We start from the raw sequence: 21,659 nt of genomic DNA on the forward strand, positions 1-21,659 counted from the left end.
AATAAAATTGCTTGCCATCTTAGGGAGGAGGGAAGGTGAAAATTTGGGACTCAAAATTTTATTTAAAAAATGAATGTTAAAAATTGTCTTTACATGTAATTGGAAAAAATAAAATACTATTTAAAAGAAAAAAAGAGAATAACTTCACTTTAAGGATTTTACCTTCACAAAGTTCTAGATTTAGTGATTCTAATCTAAACAATAGCTATTATAGAGCATATCACAGTAATTTAAGTTTGATTATTCACAGTGGCAGATTGAAGTGTGCCTTAGATACATTACAAAGATGGTGCTCAAATGGTTTCAATAGTTTAAAAAGTTCATTTATTCAAAAAACTTGATGCCTTTAGAAATGTGTTTCTTTTATTACTTTTTTCCAAATGTCAGTTTTATCTACGTTATAGGTTATTACTGACTTTTTGAGCCTTCATTTAAAATTGTAAATAGATAAACCTGTTATACATACCCAAAAGCTACATATTTTCGATCCAGATAAGAAGCTTTCTGTAGTGTGATATAGAATTGTGACCCATTGGTGTGCCGTCCCTTGTTGGCCATACCAAGAACCCCTCTTTTATCATGTGGCACTGCAAAGTTTTCATCTAGGAAAGATCAGTAGGTCATGTAAATGCTGCTTTTAAATTAATTCACCATATTGTCTTTATTGGTAGCAACATATAATGAACAAAAAGAACACCTGCTATATTCTCATTTGTAAGTGTTTATGAGTATATTGCAAAATTTTTAACATTTGATTCATTTCCATATCCTTTCCATTTTTCCAAATAGCCTCTAAGAAAAATAGATGTAAAATCTCATTAATATGGACTCTACTATTTCTGATATAAGGTGAAGTTAACCTAAGTATTAATGGTAAATAAGTTTGCTCATAAAATTAAGAGTGAAAAGAGAAAAGCTTAAGCTGCTTAAGAATGAAGGTCAACAAACTTTTTATTTTCCCAGCACCACTTTAGTGGCAGTGTTTAAATTCAACCAGTCACCCTGCTGATTGAACATGATTCTCATCTAATGAAAGTATTTACAAGCTAAGCTAAGATTTATAATTGGTTCCTCTCTTCCCTTATCCCTGTCTGCAGTTCTTTTATATGTAGTTTAAAGAAATACAACTTCATTTCCTTGGAGAATGTTTTATAAGTCACATTTTTTTTATGGTTTGGGCACTCCCTTCATTGACTACAATAATCTTCAGAAAGTAATGATGGCAATAATAATAATAATAATAATATTAACAGTAATTTGCTGGTCAGTCTTTGGGCTCAGCCTCTTGGAACTTAGCTAAGCTAGTCTTCTAAGTGAGTATTATCTATTCCTGGACTCATACTCGGAAGACTTTTCAAACTTTAGGAGGCCCGACAGACCTTGACGCTCCATTGGTTTACCTTTAAGAACTCCAAACCACCGTGAAGCAGTAGAGTAAGACTTTAGCTGAGGATGCTTTATTTTAGTATTTTTTTAAAGGCTGTCTTTTTTTTTTAAGATCATAACCTCATGGTCAGGCTAAGATCTCATGCTTCTGGTGCGTGGGTTAAAAGACGTGGAGAGTAATGTCTTGTGTCCATCATACTTCTGTGCGTAATACATGTTCTTGCCAGTAATTGCCTTTGTACAAATAAGTCAGGCAGTCTGAAATGGAGTGGGCTCCAGATTAACCAAAACAGGGGCCTGGCAGAAGACTGAGGCAGACAAAGAATGCAGACATAATAGAGAAGGCTAAAGGTCACAAATGGATAGATGGGAAGTAAAGATATGACCTAGACAGAAATAATACACAGAATTAATGCCAGTCAGACTCTGTTGGAAGAAAAGGGGAAGATTAAAAACCGCAATAAAAAATGCAATTACAAACAAAAATGCTTACTTTAAATAAAAATGGGTGGAAGCTAAACTATTTGGGTCAAGAATAACTGGGTGGTTGTCTGCATATAATTTCAAAATGTAAAATGAAGATTTCAAAAGATAATCCTAACGTGATAAATGTAAAGTAGATGAAATTCACTTTTGAAAAAAATAATGAAAATGAAAGAAATAACATTCTAAAGATATCAGGTTTCTTGGTGGTGGCAAAGTATTATGTCAGTGAAAAGTAACTCAAGAGAAGGATTTAAGGAGGGTTTTTACTGGATTTTTAAAAAATCACCATAATATTCTACAATCATAGAGACATTTTTAGCATAAGTAAGCATTTATTTTTTTCCTCTCTCCAAGTAATTTGTAATTGGTAATGAAACTTTACTTTTTATACTGTATTCAATCAGGGATTATTTGGAATATGATTGCCCATTTGTTAAGTAAGAATATCCAATGAAAATATGAGAAGGGAACAGGAAGGCTTTTAAAAGCAGTTATCCTCAGAAGACCACATCTTTAAAATCACAAAATTAACAGAAAAGTGCTGATAAAGAAGATCCCACCCCAATTATTTTGTTGATTTACAAAAATTTCATTTGTTATAAAATCTTATTTTGTTCATTACAAAGGGGCATTTGACTCAAAAAGCCCTAAAGGCCATCCTTCTAACACAGAGTCTCATGCCTTTGTTAAGCTCCTACAAGATACCTGGATAAATTAACTACAGAGATAATTCTAAGTCTCCGAATATTATTAAGCCAGGCATAAAACCAAAAAGGTATATGCTCAACAATGATGTTTGCCTTTATAATGGAGGATACGTTGTACAAGGTCCAAATAGAAAAGATATTTCTTATGGATGGTAACAATGATAGATATTGTACTGATCACCTCAAACTCCGGGACATTATAGAGCTGTGTGGATTTCAAACTTCTTTTGCTCACTGCAGGATTGTTTGGGGGTTTTTTGCCACGGACACATCAAAGGAGAGTACTTAGGATACTCACTAATACAAATGCAAGTGTAAGTTCTGTAGCCTCTTATTTGCAAGGGGGATAATGGGAAGTGGTTTCCTTAGCTGGAAGTGGGGTCAGAAGGATCATAGGAAGTGTGGAAAGAAGGGAGGGATCAGGGGGCTCTGTGAATGTGCCAACTGATTTCAAATGAAGGATATTGCTACCCTGAATTGAATGTGATTATGAGCAGATGAAGCCTTGCCTAGCTCGCTGACTTGCTTCCTAGTGATCTTCCTAGACAGAATTTTGTGGTTTCCCAGATTGTTGCTGCTACTGGGACCTGATGAATTTATGCTCTCTCTGCTTCCTCTCCTTGACGGGCAAACAGGCATATGACCTCCTTGGGAATTTCTTGGTAGTTTTTTTTTTTTAATTTTGTTTACTTGCTATATATACTTTTATAATGGGTTTGTCTCTAGACTCCAGATGAAGATGAGCTGGTTTTTATTTGATTATGAGCCAGTGGTTTCTATAAAGGAGTAAACCACACAATGAGGAAGGGGGGAACCCACAGATAGACTTAACCTTGAGTTTATACTGAAATTTCTCTCTGGAGACACAAAGAGGGCTTTCACTTCCATACATTTCATGGCATACGTAGGTAAGGCACACCCTGAGGCTCTTTAATTATGTTTATTTAAAAGATACCAGAAGAAATCACCATATAATCCACACAGGAAAAGCTAAACGGATGAAAAATGCTTTATGTCCAGTATTATGACCTGCAGTTAGAAGGCTGTGTTGAGGGAGATAAAATGTACATTAAGTATATACAAAATATGGGGAGAGGAATTGGGACCTGACTTGTTAGTCAGGTATAGGGAACTCTGTGGGGAGGAAACAACCTCCACTAACGCAGGTTGTTGCATTCTCTGCAAGTTATAGTTTTGGGAAAGTTGCCTAATGCAATGAGATGTTAAATGACTTACCCAGGAGTCATATGGGCAGGTCAGTCTTTCTGACTGTGAGGCTGGCTTCCTATCCCACTATTAAATAATGCTGCATCTCATGCAAAATAAATACAAGGAATGGTCTTTCTTATTTAGTTATCACTGTATACTTTATGTATTTATCATCCCACATTTACTAGGCCACATAGTTAATTGAGCTGACGTTCAACCCAAATATAATGTTAGGTTCTCTAAAATTCTGGGTGGAAATTGTCAGCAGGGTTTTAATTAAATGTGTAATATAAAGTTTATGCTAAAAAATGAAGTAAATGAACTTTTTAAGGGATGAGAGGGGGAACAGAATAAACATTTTTATCTAGCACCTAACACATAGCAGGCATGTTACAATTATTATCGAATTTGATCCTCACAGCACTTCTGGGAGGTAGGTGCTATTATTATTCCCATTTAAGGAAACTGAGGCAAACAGAAGCTAAATGACTTGCCCAGGGTCACACAGTCAGTACATATCTGAGGCTGGATTTGAATTCAGGTGTTCCTCAATTCACTGTGCCATCAGCTGCCTCTAACAGTTATAACTAAAGTGGTTACTTTTAAAATGTTGACTTAAGAACTAAAGACCATTGGGTTCTTACTGGAAGTTTTTTATATGAATTGCAAAATGACACTTTAGTTTAAATGGCTTTCCGTAACTGTGTTAATTCCTAGACATTTCGGTAGAACATAAAAACATTCCATTCACTTCACAGAATACTGCAGTGAGTGGAGATCTGCCAAGAGTGAATATTAACATCTAAAAGTGGTATCTGTCACTGCTCTTAGGCAGTGATTATTATTTTTTTTTCAATTTTGTTTAAGAAGAATCATTGTTACATTTAAACTTTTCTCATAATTTTGCTGCCTGTGATTTTTTTTCTTTCCATTCCTTGTGTATTAAAAGGAAAATCAATTAATTTCTAAAAGGTATAAATAGGTTGGGCTGTTGGTTAGAATTTTGTACTGGAAACAGTCATGGGGCACAAAAAAAATTACGCAGGCAGGAATCATTTCCTGTTTCTTTTCATCCTTATTAGTGGCTGACTGAGCTGTCATACAGTGTCAGATCAGCAAACGGATTGCAATTAATTTTTATACGATACTAGCTGACCCCAGGCAGACTGATAGTTGTGTCCTCCTGTGCCAGGGGATAATGGAAGAAGGTGGGCAGGGAGACTGGCTGTAGCTATTTCTTTTCTTTATTGACTCAACACAGAAGGTGATCAAGCCTAGACAGTAGTTTGAGGATGCACAGTGAACTCATTGCTGCTCTGAGTGCACTGGGATAACAGCCACCGCTGTGATTCCTCAAACCGCTGCTGAGAGCCTTTCTAAGAGAAGTGTTTCAGGTGGAAACCGAGCACCCTTTCCTCATCCCCCCTCCCTCCAATTCCTCAGAATTAGCACAGCTCAATGCTCTGCAGGGCAAGAGGATCTACTTGAAATCGAACAATCATCGTTTTTCTCTTTAATCTCCAATCTTTCCCTATCTATTGGTTCCTTCCCAGATGCTCAAAACATGCACCCAAATTGTTTACTTCCTTAAAAATACCCCATTTGATCCTACCATCCCTTCAAGCTATTGTCCCCTTTCTCAAAGTTTGAGAAAAAGTTATCTACAACCATGGGGTTCACTTCCTCTGCTCATTCACTTCTTAACTCTTTGTAATCTGGCTTCTGGCATCACCATCTGAAATTGCTCTCTCCAGAGTTATCGATGATCTCTCTCTTTTTTAAAAAAACAAATTATTTTCATTGAACAAAAATCTATTTCTCTCTCCGTTACCAATGATTTCATAATTGCCACTTCTGACAGTCTTTTCTCAATCTTCATACTTCTTGTCTCTTCTTTGACACTGTCTTCTCATTCTTTTCCTACCTGACTGTTCTTTTTCAATCTATTCTGTTGACTCATCCCCATCACAATCCTTAACTGTGGGTATGTCCTAAGGCTCTGTCCTGGGTCCTACTGTCTTCTTTCTTTACACACACTCTCATTTGGTGATTTGGTGACTTCATCAGCTACCATGGGTTTAGTTATGTTCTCTATATAGAATCTCTCATAGCTGTATAATCAGCTCCAGATTCTCATCTGAGCTCTAGGTTTCCTTCATCAATTGTCTACTGGACATTTAAAACCAGATGTCTCACAGGCATCTCCAACTCAACATTTCTTCTCCCCCCTCCCCCGTGAGGCAATCCAGGTTAAGTGACTCAGCCAGGGTCACACAGCTTGTGAGTATCATGTGTCTGAATCCAGATTTGAACCCAGATCCTCCTGACTCCAGGGCTGGTGCTCTACCCACTGCGCCACCTAGCTGTCCCCCAACTCAGCATTTCTAAAACAGAACTCATTCTCTTTCTCCTAAGACCTATCCCTCTTTGATACTTCACAATTTCTACTGAGGATACCACCATGCTTCTAGTTTCCTAGTTTCACAACCTCAGATCACAATCTGTGACCCCTTTCTATCCCTCACCTCATATAACCAATCAATTGCCGAATCTGCCTCCTACTTCCACAAAATTTTTTGCATCCATCCCTTTCTTAGGATTCCGGTAGTCACCATCTTGACTCAGGACCTCATAATTTCTCACCTGGACTATTTTAACAGTTTCCTTTTTTGCTCTTCTTGGCCCAAGTCTCTCCCCACTCCAATCTATCCTTTATGGAACTGCCAAAGTGATTTTCCTTAAGTGCTAATCTGATCATGTCACTTCCCTACACAATAAACTCCCTACTGCCTCCAGAAGAAAATCCAAACTCCTGCTTGCTTTTATAGCCCTTCACACAATGGCCCCAACCTATCTTTTCCTGCCTCATTATATAGTAGTTCCCTCCTTGGGTCTACACTCTGGCCAAACTGGCAATTTTGCTGTTCTTTCTAAAGGGTTTTCCGTCTCTTTAGCTTTGCACTGGTTCTTCTCTGAGCCTGGAACATTCTTCCTTCTGCCTCTAAGAACCCATTCCTTTAAGCACTCTCTTCTATGGGAAGCTTTTCCGATCTCCCCAATTGCTGGTGTCCTTGCTCCCTAAACTCTCTTGTATTAATTGTATATTATTCTATATATTTTACATGTCATAGATGTACATGAACACATTGTTTCTCAGATAAAAATATATGCTTCTTCAGAGCAGAGAAGCATATACTGTGTTTTTTTTATCCCCTATTCTACTTTCCTCCCCAATATCTTTCAAGTTAATATGCAAAACAATATAATAAACACATATAAGAGAGGGCAGCAGAGCATAGTGACTTTTAGGAATGATTCTAAATTGTTTTCCAGAAGGATTAGACCAATTCACAGCTCCACCAAGTGTATCAGCCTGCTAGTCTTTCAATAAAGCCTCCATGCTGCACGAAAATAGTATACAGGAGAGAGAGCTGGCCCTGAAGCTATGAAGATGTGGATGCCTCTTGACACATAATGGTCGTGTGACCCTGGGCAAGTCACTTACTTAACCTGGGCAACCTTGTAAGACACTGGGAAGTTTCCTATACCAATGAAATCACAGGTCTAGCCACTAATTCAAATGTATGATCATTTGAAGTTCAAAGATAAATATCGTTTATTATGCTGAATGAAAGAAATGTTCAATAAGTTCCTATGTTAAGACAATCAATAAACATGTATCAAGCATCTCTATTCAACCCTGTCGTACTGTTTGTAACCTATGGAAAAGTCACTGAATGTCTTTATACTATAGAGCCAGATAACTTCCAGGGGCTCTCCCAGCTCCAAAATCTAGGAATGCCTTATTGTATGACGGGAGGTGTATTCAAGGGACTAGGGAGTCCAACCTCCCTCTGTGGCTTAGTGCCAGCTGCTCCTCTTCTGCTGAGAATGGCAGGCAGGATTCAATGGGCACAACATGGCAGGAGGTACCTGGCCCTCAGCAACACCTCACTCTGCAAGGGTGGAGTCATCCTGTCTGACTCTTCAAGACCCCATTTGGGGTTTTCTTGGCAAAGCTAGAGTGCTTTGCCATTTCCTTCTCCAGCTCATTTTATAGAAGAAAAAACTGAAGCAAACAGGGTTAAGTGACTTTCCCAGGGTGACAGAGTTAGTAAGTATCTGAGACCAGATTTGAACTTGGGAAAATGAGTCTTCCTGACTTGAGGCCTCATGTTCTATCCACTGTGCCACCTAGCAGGGCATCCTCAGAAATGCCTACACTAGGAAGCTACACTTCCCAAGAACTGGAAAGTGTTTCCTGCCTTCTTCCATTCATTCAATAAATAAATGCCGGTGCAGCGAGGTGGCGCAGTGGATAGAGCACCAGCCCTGGAGTCAGGAGAACCTGACTTCAGATCTGACACATTAACACTCACTAGTTGTGTGACTCTAGTCAAGCCACTTAACCCCAAATGCCTCACCCAATAATAATAATAAAATAAATAAATGCCAATAGTAGAGTGCTGGGCTAAATAATAGGGGAGACACAGTTTAGATAAGATTCAGTTTTGTAGTTCGCAATTATTTTCTTGAAAACCATTCACAAATGTTGAATGAATTGAGTTGAATCAAACCAAGTTTTTCAATGACAATAGGACACAGACTACCCAGTGGTGCCATGGGCATAGATGGCAAAATCAGAAGGAGGTTCCTGTTGAGGGGTGAGAGTGACCTCTTTCCTCTTTCTGTTTCCCAGGCTTCACCTAGAGAGCTATGACATTGATTCTTTAGCCCTACTACAACTTGCACTCAGGGAGCAGAGAATACAAGAATAGTCAATTAACATTTTTTAAACACTTATGGTGTGCCAGACACTGTGCTAAACACTAAGGATACATAAAGAGCAAAAGACTATCCCTGCCCTCAAGGAGCTTACAATCTAATTGAGGAGACAACAAGCAAACAAACATATACAAACGAGCTGTATATAGGATAAATAGGAAATAATCAAAAGAGGCAGTAGCATCAAGAGGGGTTAGGAGGCTTCTTGTTGGGATTTGAAGATGGAATTTCAGTTGAGACTGGAAGGAAGCCAGAGAAGGCAGTTGTAGGGAGGAGATGAAGAGTGAGAGCGTCCTAAGCATGCTTCACTCCTTAATGACCTAGCAGGTCTAACATAGGAATTTTCTGCTTCCACACGTATCTTGATGGTTCTATGATTAGATAACCTAAGGAACCTCAAGTTACATAACAATAAATCTTCAGATAATATGCTCCAGGGCCATTTCATGGCACACACATGGTAATCAGACTATGCCAGGGAGGGGGATTAGTAATGACACTACATGAGATAGGGTTCCTTTTTAAAAGAGCCCATTCCCCATGCATGCTCCAAGGGATACAGTTAAAATCCTATTTTCTCTATTAATCATTCCCTAAATTCAGTCTTATAATTATTTTTAATGTTGACAAATTATTTTCCAATTGTTCAATCTGCTAAATAATCTGGGGTAAAGATTTAGAAAATGAATGCTCAGATACTGGGATAAATCAGCACAATGATGATAACTCTGTTTTATAATCAGGGTTAAGTAAGAAAAGTGAAAAGTGAAAGAAACTTCAAGGACATTTATAAGCTACGGTAGAAATTCAAAACCCTATTATTACATTTTCCATGATTCATAAGTTCCTGCCAGCATTTGCTGTTTTACAACTGGATGTGACTGTGGTAGTTATTACTCTCTGGTTAAAACTGGTGGTATTTCTAACATACAACTCTATGTAAAAATTTAACCTTTTTGGCTGCTATCAGAAACCTTCATTTACATGATGAAAAATCACTTTTTCATTTTCATAAAGACCATCCTTAATTCCTGTATTTTGATGAGCTTTGCATGTTTATTTGATACATGTGTAGACTGACTGAACCAAAATGGCATGAATATCCAGTGACAAAAATTGTAATGAGACAATTTGGATATATATAATTCTCTCCATGTGGTTACATAAAATTAATAATACATGAATGAAAAAACATTTATGGAGCAATGACTATATGCAAAGTATAACCTTTATTTCCTTAACCTACTACTCCTCAGAAGGGTATGATTAAATCAATTTGCAGATGCTGTTCCCTGCTATTAGTTATCTGCTATTTTTACATGATCTAATAATTCACAGAATATTGATTAGGATTGTACTCTTCAGGCCTGGACCTACTCTAAGTTACTGTGTAATTTTCTAATTCTTTGAACTTTTTTTTTCAATATTTTAAAAATGTCTTTATTTTTATTCTTTGGGTCTACTCCTAAAATTAGCAGATCCCTCTGAGTTTCTAATTTAGAAAACATTACAATAAAGATCAGTTCAGTCTTGTCTGACTTTTTGTGACCCTATTTGGGGTTTTCTTATCAAAGATACTGGGGTGGTTTACCATTTCCTTCTTCAGCTCATTTGACAGATAAGGAAACTGAGGCAGAGTTAAGTGACTTGCCCAGGGTCACACAGATAGTAAGGGTCTGAGGCTGGATTTGAACTAGGAAAATGAGTCTTCCTGACTTCAAGCCTCACACTCTAGCCACTGGACCATCTAGCTGCCCCACAATAAAGATTAAATACATCAATCTTTATTTTTAAAGTAATTATAACATAAATGTATATTTAGCAAATCAATAAGGGTAGACTAATCAATAATCTAAACTAAATCTGAAATATCAATGTGCCTTTTTAAGGTTTTGGTCACCATATTGAAAAGTAACATTGTTTATACTTATTAAGAAAAAATCAGCTGCTACGCAAATATCACAAAAACTATTTTAGATTTGCTGTTTTGATAAAATAAATATTAGAAATTAAGGGGGGAAAGGAGGAAAGGACCTATATGTATAAAATACTTATAGCAGCTCTTTTTGTGGCAGCAAAAAATTAGAAATTGAGGGGATACACATCAATTGGGGAATGGCTGAACAAACTGCGGTGTATGAACGTAATGGAATACTATCCTGCTGTAAGAAATGATGAGCAGGATGATTTCTGAAAAACCTGGAAAGACTTACATGAACTGGGGTGACTAGGTGATACAGTGGATAGAGCACTGGCCCTGGAGTCAGGAGGACCTGAGTTCAAATCTGGCCTCAGACACTTGACACTTCTAGCTGTGTGACCCTGGGCAAGTCACTTAACCCCAATTGTCACACACACACACACATACACAAAAAGACTTACATGAACTGATGTATAACAAAATGAGCAGAATCAGGAGAATATTGTACACAGTAATAGCAATGTTGCATGATGATCAATTATGATTGACTTAGTTCTTCTCATCAATACAGTGATCCAAGACAATTCCAAAAGACTCATGATGAAAAATGCTATCCATATCCAGAGAAAGAACTGATGAAGTAGGAATGCAGATCAAAGCATACTATTTTCACTTTGTTTTTTTCAAGGTTTTTTTCTTTTGGTTGGCTTTCATAACATGACTAATATGGAAATGTTTTACATGATCGTATATGTGTAATCTATATCAAATTGCTTACCATTTTTTGGGAGGGGTAGGTGTAGGAGGGAGGGAAAAAAATTTGAAACTCAAAAATTTTTAAAAATGAATGTTAAAAATTGTCTTTACATGTAATTGGAAAAAATAAAATACTATTAAAAAAGAAATTAAGATGCTTAATAGTTTGATGGCTACTAAAAATAAAGAGTTATGTTTATGTTTAAGGGAGAGCCAACAATTGGAGATATGAAGTTTATATACCTGAAATATTTATGAATTAATCTTAAATCCCACATACTGAAACTGGTCAATTTGAGAATGCATCAGTACATTTGCAAATTAGCAGGCAAAACGAGAAGCTTGATTCATGATTGTAAAAATTATTGAGTTTGTTGTTTTAAAAAAAATTGAATTAAGAATCATTAGAAAGACTTTAAAATTTCCCTTATTTTTAGTTATATTAAAATTGAGGTTCTTTATCAATTATTTTGAACATAAATTTTCCATTCAATAGGGATAGGGACTATATCTGTGATTCCATAGTATAGGGAACTACAAGATGAAGAAACTCCCTCTACCAATGAAAGTTGCCACTTTCTTTGCAATTAATTGTCCTAGAGAGTTGCCAAGAGCACATGAAGTTTAAATGAAACTTGTACAGGGTCACATAACTGTTCTGTCAGAGGCAGGACTTGAACCCAGGTCCTTCTGGCTTTGAGGGCTCTTTTCCATCCACTTCAACACACTTCCTCTCATTTCAACTTAATTGTCTCAAATTATCTTCATTTAAAATAAGCCAGTTTCTGTATATGGTCTATAACATAAACATATAGGACTCAAGTACCCAGCTGTGGTCAATTACAGACTGCTGATAAAATGTAAAATACTAAAGCTAACTGGCATTTCCTAATTGTGGGTGTGCATACTATTTCTGGGCAGCTAGGAGGTGCAATGGATAGAGTACTGGACCTGGAGTCAGAAGGCTCATCTTCCTGAGTTCAAATCTAGCCTCAAACACTCACTAGCTGTGTAACCCTGGGCAAGTCACTTAACAGCAGTTTGCCTCAATTTTCTCATCTGTAAAATGAGCTGAAGAAGGAAATGGTAAACCACTCCAGTATCTTCGCCAAGAAAACCCCAAATAAGATCACAAAGAGTTGGACATGACTAAACAATGACAGACTATTTTTAAATGCAAAATAAAGACACTTCAGAAAATCAGCATCCATTTGTTGGTTAGAAGTTTGGCTTAGGCCTACTATGTATTTGTATTTGTATATGATATTTACTTTTGCTAATATCAAAATATCAATATGATAGATGATACAGGTTGATATTGGTGATAGGTAGACTGGTAATATTTTAAAGATACATTATATACCTTCGAATACTGGTCCATAAATTGACTCACCACCATTGCCTTTTCCCATGTCGATATCTGAATAATGGAGAGAAATATTAAAAAAATTATGTGAATATCAATCAGTCACATAATTCTTAAATGTCTACTCTCTGACAGGCATTATGCTAAATAATGAGAATGCAAGACAAAAATGAAACAGATTTTGTGCTTACATTTTATCAGTGGAAACTATGTACTCTTATTAGTGAACACAAAATATTTACAAAGTAAATTCAAGGTGACTTTTTTTTTTTTAGGTGGAGAGGAGGGGAGGTGCTGGCAGCTGGGGGAGAATCGGGAAAGGCCTTATGTAGGTGGTGGCATTTACTGGATCCAAAGACTTGGAGGAGAGAAGAGGATACATTGTAAGCATGGGGATCAGCTTCTGCCAAGGACCTGAGATAAGAGCTGGAAGATTGTGTATAAGAAACATCAATAAGGCCAACTTGGTTGGATTGTCAGGTAACTAAAGGGGATGAGTGTGTAACAAACTTGGAAAAGCTGGTTGAAGGCAGGTTGCAAAGAGCTTTCAGTGACAGAGGAGTTTGTATTTGGTCCTAGAAGCAGCAGAGCACCGTGGAATTTACTGAGCGTGGGAATAACATGCTTTAATACTGTCACTTTGGCAGCTGTACGGAGGATAAATTGCACAGTGAAGAGATGGAAAAAGGAGACCAATTAGGAAACTATTGCAATAGTCCAGGGGAGAGGTGATGAGGTCCTGAAGTAGGGTGGTGTGGAAAGGAGGCAGATGCATGAGGTCCCATGGAGGTGCAAATGACAAAAACCTGCAATTGACTTGGACATGTGGCTTGACAGACGGGGATGCCAGCTTGGGGGAGCTCCCTTCACTAAGGTAGTCGGTGACTTAGTAGCTAAGTCCTAGGGATTTGGCTGAGTCACAGCAAAGTTGCCAAGGATCACACAACTAGTAACTCTCAGACCTGGCAGTGAACCCAGGTTTTCTTGACTCCAAGCCCAGAACTTGAGTCATTATGTCCTCTTTATCATTGCGCCTCTTCAAATAAGAGAGTAAGATACAGAATAAAAAATACAAAAAGATTAGGATTTGGAAAATGAATGTACACCACATAGGTCAGAAAGTAATAATTACAGATGGGAATTTTGTTGTAAGATTGATTCTAGCTGCGACAGTAACATCATCATCATCATCATGATTGCTACCATTTATATAATGCATATTATGTGCCAGGCACTGTGCAAATGTTTTACATAATTATTTACAAATTTACAAATACTGTATAAATACTATCTCATTTGATCCTCACAACAACCTTGGGAGGTAGACTCTATTATTATCCCCCATTTTGTAGATGAAAAAACTAAGACAGAGATTAGGTGATTTTCCCAGAGTCACATGACTAGTACACTGAACCAGTTACAAAGTAAGAAATAGCTGGTAGGCTTATCAAATTTCAGATTTAAACAAAGTTGTGAGAAATAGCTAAATATGTAGGGTAACATAAATGGGAGAGAAAAAGAAAACTTCTTAAATGACTTAAATGAAGGACTGAATCTAATAATAAGAAATCAAATAGAGTTCTAGGTAAGTTACTGCACTTAGGTTAAAATAATCAATTGCACAAGCATTTCTTTTTTGAACCAGATTTGTGATGATTTCATTAATGTAGGGAACTCCCAGTGAGGAAACGCCCTCTTACAAATGCAGATCAGTACCTGGTCTACAACCTGTAGTAGTAGTAGCTATACATTTTAGAGAGTTGCCTGCACAAGTATAGGGTAGAGCACCTGCCCTGGAATCAGAAGGACCTGAGTTGAAATTTGATCTCAGATATTTACTAGCTGTGTGACTCTGGGCAAGTCACTTAATCCCCAAATGCTTCAAAAAAAAAAAAAAGTAATTCCACAGAATCATAGACTATCAAGTTATAGAGTGAGATGTCATTTGATACAAGCTCCTCATTAAACAGGTTAAGGAAACTGAGGCCCAGAGAATTGAAATGTCTTTACCCTTGTCCATTAATAAATGGCAGTGCCAGAATATAAACTGGGGTCTATTGAGTCTAAGTCCAGAGCTCCCTCTACAATACCATGCTGTCTCATTTCCTCCTGCCTATATTGCTGTAAAATGGGCAGAATTAGAATATAAATTCTTTGGAATTCTAAAGCAATAAATAATTGTGTTAAAGTTTGATTTGAATTACAAAAATATAAACTACTTCACAATTTTGTCTACTCCTGTTTTTCATGTAAATAAATGGAAACTACTAATATTCTTATTTTCCTTATGTCTTATACTCTAACTACCCTCTAGCAAGGGCAAACTTTTATTTAGAATGCAGACGCCAGTCATGTTTAAAAAGCAGAGACAGATATTAAAGGCAGTTTGGGAACTCTACACAGGAGAAGTTTGTGCATTATCTGTATTGGAGGAAAAGAATATCACATGATCTAATTTGATGTGACAAGTATAAAAATCATGCTGTTGACTTAGTTAATAGATCAGGAGGGCACTCATTTATTTCCCTAATTCCTCTCAAATGTACTCTTACTTTGAGGTCTCCTGACTGGTGGTCATATGAGGGTGTAAATTTTTAAGAGGGCCATGCAGCTAATTACTGGATGATCAGGAAGATGAACGAAACAAAGTCCAAGGATAGCCCTTGCTCTGCATTTATTGGCCCTCAGTCTCTTAAAATAAAGCTCAAAATTATATGGGGAGGGGAAACATAAGAGGGAAGGAAATTTAAATATAATTTCTTTAAGTACCTGCCAATATCATCAAATATAAGCAAATACTTCTCCATGACAAGCCAATTATGTTTAAATTACTCAGATTGGTTGTAGATAGCAGTGCCTAATGAGTGCTACTGATGGAAAGCCATCTATCTAGATGTTTTCAAATTTTCATTTTATTATTATTATTGTTATTAAGGCACTTGGTTTGTAGAGTGACAAAATAAAGGCCTAGAAAAAATAAATAAAACAATTAGAGAATGGAAGAATCTTGAAGGGAGAAGGAAGGAACCTCAGGCACCATCTAGTTCAACTAGTGCTTGAATAAGAACTCCTTCTATATCTCCAAGGGCTATCCAGCCTTCAATTCAAGACATCAAAGGAGGGAGAACTCGCTACCTCCTGAGGCAGCCCATTCCATTTTGAGAGAGTTAGGAATTTAGACGTACATCAAGCTGAAATCTGACTGCCACTTTTACCCACTGTTCCTAATTCTGCCCTCTTTGGCCAAAGTAGGACACCTCATCTCTTTTCCATGTAACAATTCATCAAGTACTCAGAGTGCTATCATGTACCCCCTAAGTCTTTTCTTCAAGGTTAAACACCCCCAATTCTTATAAGGCACGGTCTCAAAGCCCATCATCATGCTAGTGTCCCTCCTCTGGGTTTTCTCCAGTTGCTGATGTCCTTCCTAAAATGTGCTCTCCACAAATAAATATAATTTTTCAGATATAGTCTACAGAGGGCAGAGTACAACAAGATGGTCACCTCCCTCGTCCTGGGGGATATGATGCCCCAACTGACGTAATGTATGGCTGTTAGTTTTGGGGTTCTGATGTCTCCTGCTGTTGCTTTCTGTTCAGCTAAAACCAACACATTTGTCACTCACATTTCATGTAGTCATATGTGGTGACTTGTACTTGGGAAGCTGATTGTTTTTTTAACCCCATGTGTAGGATTTTACATTTTTCTCTGCCAGATTTTATTTTATTAGATTTGGTTCACTGATTTAGCATATCAAGACATTTTTTGGGATCCTGCCTGTCATCTAACATGTTGTCTATCAGTATTATATTTGTGTCAGAGGCTGCTAGATGGCGCAGTGGGTAGAGCTCTGGCCTTGGAGTCAGGAGGACCCGAGTTAAATCCGACCTTAGACACTTGACACTTACTAGCTGTGTGACCCTGGGCAAGTCACTTAACCCCATTGCCTCACCAAAAAAAAAAAGTTGCTAACATTTGTGTCATCTGCAAATTGGATAAGCATACCATTTATGCTTTCAACCTAGTCATTAATAAAGACATTGAACAGCATGGGGCCAAGGACAGATCCCTGAGGCACTCCCCTAGAGATCTGGTAGTATACTTTTGACACGTTTCCCACTGATAATTATTTAAAAAAGGAAAGCCTTTTCTTTCATTACTAATTTTAAAAAGCTTTACCACACAATTCAAATATTAATTTCACATAGTTCAATAAAATAATATTTTGGATATGCTGATTTATTGGTACAACTTAAATTTATTTCAAAACAACTTACCTCCTCCTTGTAACCAACCACTTTTTACTAATCTATGGAAAATAGTATTTTTGTAATGCAATTTTAAACCACTTCGAGAAAACCCTGCATTCCCCGTGCATAAGGTCTGAAAGTTCTGACAAGTTTTGGGGCAAAGATCAGCATAGAGCTAAAAAACAGAAAAGATAATTTGCAAAATTAAATTCTCAAATTTCAGATTTTGGGGGCAAAAGGGTAATTAAAAAAATTATCTCTTACCTCAAATATCAATCTTCCAATGGACTGTTTATTTATTGAAACTTCCAAGAAGACCATGGGACGCTATTAATTTAGGAAATAAACAAAGAAAAAAATATCAAAGTCAAATAATGCAGTCATAGCAATGACCCAACAAAATACCATAAATTTTGAACTTATCTGGAAGGAAAATTCATCCTGACTTGATTATACTCTACCAAAAACATTTCTTGAGGCAGCATAGCTTCAAATACTGATGCCTCTATCTTGACCTAGATTTGACACCTTTTTTTTTCTCATGCTGACAATACACATTTGAGGGAAACTGTCTGAGCCCTTGAAAGGGCATCCACAAACAGAATAATACTATAGTGTTGTTGTTGTTGTTGTTTTTTAAGGAAAGAACATTTCAATCAACAGGCATTTTTAAAGCACTTACTATGAACCAAGTACTATATAGGGCATATAAAACCAAAAATAAAGCACAATCTCTGTTTATGTTCTCAAGGTGTTTACATTCTATTGAATTTCATATTCAATTTTCAAGTTAATTTTAAATCACCTATGATTCTTATTTTTTAAAATAACTTTATTTGTCCTGATTAGCACAAAATGAAGTAAAACATAAATTATTTGTTTGAAAATGTCTATTTTTACTACATGCATTTTTATTTTTAGAAATCAAATACTAATTGTAATTATCCATATTATTATATGAATACAAATTATGATTAAGTTTATATGCCTCTGAATTTATATAAATCCTTAATTATAAAAGTTAAGAGTAATGATATCACTCAAGAGAAAACATTATGTAGAAAACAGAATAGGAAAGAGAAATGGGTTTTCTTTATATAATCAATGTATTAATTAAATAAATGACCTGGAGCAAATCAACTTAACCTCCCTGTGCATCATAGATTATAACTCTATATATGTACATATATAATCAGTATTTACAAATTTTATTCATCTTCATATGTGTTACCTATATAAATCCTAGCTTTGAGCAGGGTGCTTTCCAAATAATAAATGCTTAATAAATTTTTAAAAGATGAATTGGAGGAAATATGAGTGGGTTAGCTTCTTAAAACTTTTAGACAAGGGTTCGTAACCAGGAGTCTGTGAACTTGTTTTGTAAAATATTTTGATAACTGCATTTCAACAGTTTTCTTGGTAATCCTATGTATTTTATTTTATGCTTTTGAAAACATTATTCTGAGGGCAGCTAGGTGGTGCAGTGGATAGAGCACTGGCCCTGAAGTCAGGAGGACCCGGGTTCAAATGTGACCTCAGACCAAACACTTAACACTTACTAGCAGTGTGACCCTGGGCAAGCCACTTAACCCTGATTGCCAAAAGCAAACAAACAAACACAACATCATTCTGATAAAGGATCCATAGAGGAAGCTTCATTAGACTGTTAGGGGAATTCATGACACACAAAAAGTTAAGAATTCCTGCTTCAGGTTAATGATTTAAAAATCTTCATCTATCTATTTTCCCTGGGACATTTTGTTATTCCTAACTTACAGTGGACAATAGTTCAGAAGAAGGTGGGTAGGACTATTATAAAGTCTCACTGAGAAGTGAGCAATAAAGACTGCAAAAACTAGAAAGCAGAGAAGGGTCATTGGTTTTTATGGAGGTCAAGGCCTCATGCAAATATAACACCCTATTATACATGCTCAAATCCTACCACAAAATGAGTCTTCTAACTGCTCAGAGGATATAGCACTGTTCCTTTCCATATCCCCACTAATCACTGGGAAGATTCTTGAGTAGGATAGCAAAAATACAGTATCTAAAAGAGCTTAATCCTACAGTCAATTCAACAACATTAAGCATCTACTATATGCAGAGCACTGTGTTGGGATTAGATAGAAAATTTTGACAAAATGCAGTTTCTAACTTGATGGAGTAAGTAAAATGGTTAGGGATTAAGACACAGAAAACTATAACATAATATTACATGATAGTGAGGTGGATAATCTGCTGGAGACTCAGGAAGGGTTTCAGGGAGGTAGTGATTTTTGGGTTGGGCTTTAAAGAATAATTCAATAAACAAAATGAGGAAAGGGACATTTCAGGCACAGGGAACAAGTCAGAGCAAAGGGCTTAGATTCAGGAAACTGCAGTACATTGGAGATTAAAAAGTAGTCTAATTGACTGGTGTAGGGATTTTTGAGCAGAGGAAGATTTTGTGTCCTAAGATCAGTGCATAAAGAAGATGAGTCTGGTAATGGTGGAGGAAGATGGGTGGAGGCTTAAATGTTGCCCATGGTTATGAGGGCCTATATACTAGGATTTGACCAGGTAGGTGTAAGCTGAAGTTGTATCAACAGTACTTGATTGGATATTGTTTATCCTTCTTTTTGAAGAGGATCAATGACATCAGGGATGATGACTTCACTTGCTAGTGAATTAGATTTAAGTGAGGCAGAGCTGGGCAAAGATGTCAGCCTCTCTCTCTCCTCCAGAGTCATTTGAGTGCAGTGGCAAGACATAAGTCAAGATGACTGGCGATGGCCCAGGATGCAGCGAGTGAGATGCCAGAGAAGAATGAGTCAAACAACTGCTGTTGACCTTTAAAACAGTAGATTCAGAGGTGTGAGGGGAAGGGAGATGGAAGGCAAAAATTAAGGTACTGACAAAAATGTGAATAATGAGGAAGCGGAGGCAATGGAGACAATATTTAAAATTAATTTAGTAGCAAAGAAGAGGAGAGATGGGATGGTGACTAGATAGGGGAGAGGGGTCAGTGGAAGGCTTTGAGGAAGGTCTTACTGTGTGTGTAAGCAGGTAATAATGGCTCATTTATGTATAGTGCTTTAAGATTTATAAAATATTTTACATACATTCTCTCATTTGACAGGCAGATGGGAAGGAGTTATTAGGAAGTGATTAAAATACAAGAAAAGAGCACAAAAACACTGATGGGGAATGCTGGAAGCAAGGTTCTGATGTAAGGAGGGTATGGAATCAAAAGCATAAGTAGAGATTAGGTTTAGTGAAGAATAGGAAAAAGTCTGTCAATAGAGGGAATGAAGAATGGAGGAGGGCCAGGAGTTTAGCCTTCAGGTATGGAACAGTGGGGCTCAGGCAATCGATTAATAAACATTTATTAAACACCTACTATGTGTCAGATGCCTTGTCAGGCACTGAGGATGTGAATGGGGGAGGGGGAAAGACAGCCCCTGCCCTCAAGGAGCTTACAATCTAACAGGAAAAGAAAACACACAAAAAGTTCAAAATTGGTGTTGAGGCATTATAACGTCGAGTTCAAAGGAAATGGTGGAAAATGAAGAGATGGTTGGCCAGGGAGCTCTATTTAAGTGCAGGCTCTGGAAGGAGTTCTTTTCTTCCACCTCCAACCAGAGGGAAGGGGCTACTGAGGGTTCTAATGAGGTGTTATGTACCAAGGCTGATGAAAACTTAAAAGGCTGATAAATTTCCTCACGATTAGGTTTCTTGGAGTCTAAGTCCAAAGGGAATTGGCTGCCATGAAATGCTCTCTGCTAAAGGCTAGGACTACCTGGAAAGTTCTGCCCCTTCTGGCACAAGGACGCATTTGCCACAGAAACTCCTTTGAAAAAAGACCTCCCCGCCTGACACTGGAGATTCTGTTACGTTAGCCCAGCCCTGGCCTTTTCACTCTCTTGGTTTCTCCAATTCTAATCCAGTTCATTGGCCTGTTCTCCACCTTCATAGGAACTCTATCCTACCTACTCTATTTGTGAGGAATCTCAACGCCTTTCACCCCATCCTAACCCCTGACCTGTCTTTATCTTATTTTTTCCTTTATCCCTATACCTTCAGAGGAACAGTTTTATCTCTGAACATGTTATAGTTGTTTTCTTTGTGTACTGAGGAGCATCTCATGGCACAAACTCAGAATCACTTCCTGGTTCTATGGGGCCACATGGAAGTCTACTCATCAGAGGCAGGGTCCCTCCAGAACTGAACACAGTCCAAACCATTTGCATGGGTACAGAATGGGGACAGGATGTAGTACTTTCAGCCCTTGTGGTCAAAGCTTGGTGGTCTCCCAAAGTTAGCTTTGTATTCATTCTCCTTAACCATATCCTGCATTGAACCCTGTTAATTAATCTCCCAGGGGCCTTCATGACAGGGCACCATCATGCTTTTTTGTTGCCTCCATCACCACAGTTAAAGAAACCTCTTCCTTCACCAGTCTTCTTTCTGCTCCCATCATAAAATGGGGGCCTAATCCCTGACCCTATCTAGATGAACTTATATGTATTCATAGCTTTGCCTATTACCTCTATGTTGGCATCTTCAAAACATTTATTTGATCCTGTCCTTTCATTTGTTAGCCAGTCCCATTTTGATTGTTTTCAATTAGATGTCTTAATGTCACCTCAAATTTGATGTGTCCTGATGAGAATAAGCTCCTTGAAGTCAGGGGCAATTTTGTTTTAATAATAGCAGCTAATTTTATATAGTGCTTACTATGTGCCAGGCACTGTGTTAAGCACTTTACAATGATTATCTCATTTGACACCTACAGTAACCTTGAGAGGTAGATG

General features: G+C 37.3%; 1 protein-coding gene across 3 annotated transcripts in view; it reads right to left on the reverse strand.

The window, feature by feature from the left end:
- Window positions 1-21,659, reverse strand: part of PPIL6 (peptidylprolyl isomerase like 6) — a 61,826-nt gene that overhangs the window by 10,914 nt on the left and 29,253 nt on the right. Inside the window, exons 4-7 of one of the 3 annotated variants that reach the window (XM_027854940.1) lie at window positions 17,131-17,193; window positions 16,894-17,041; window positions 12,644-12,670; window positions 467-602 (exon numbers count right to left, since the gene is read on the reverse strand). In XM_027854940.1, coding sequence (XP_027710741.1) covers window positions 467-602; window positions 12,644-12,670; window positions 16,894-17,041; window positions 17,131-17,193 — 374 coding nt within the window. Of the gene's footprint in view, window positions 1-466; window positions 603-12,613; window positions 12,671-16,893; window positions 17,042-17,130; window positions 17,194-21,659 lie in introns of all 3 variants that reach the window. The other 2 variants (XM_027854932.1, XM_027854950.1) reach the window with 2 other exon arrangements.

Source organism: Vombatus ursinus, unplaced genomic scaffold (genome assembly GCF_900497805.2).
Source record: "Vombatus ursinus unplaced genomic scaffold, bare-nosed wombat genome assembly UNPS02000582.1, whole genome shotgun sequence".
NCBI lineage: Eukaryota > Metazoa > Chordata > Mammalia > Diprotodontia > Vombatidae > Vombatus > Vombatus ursinus.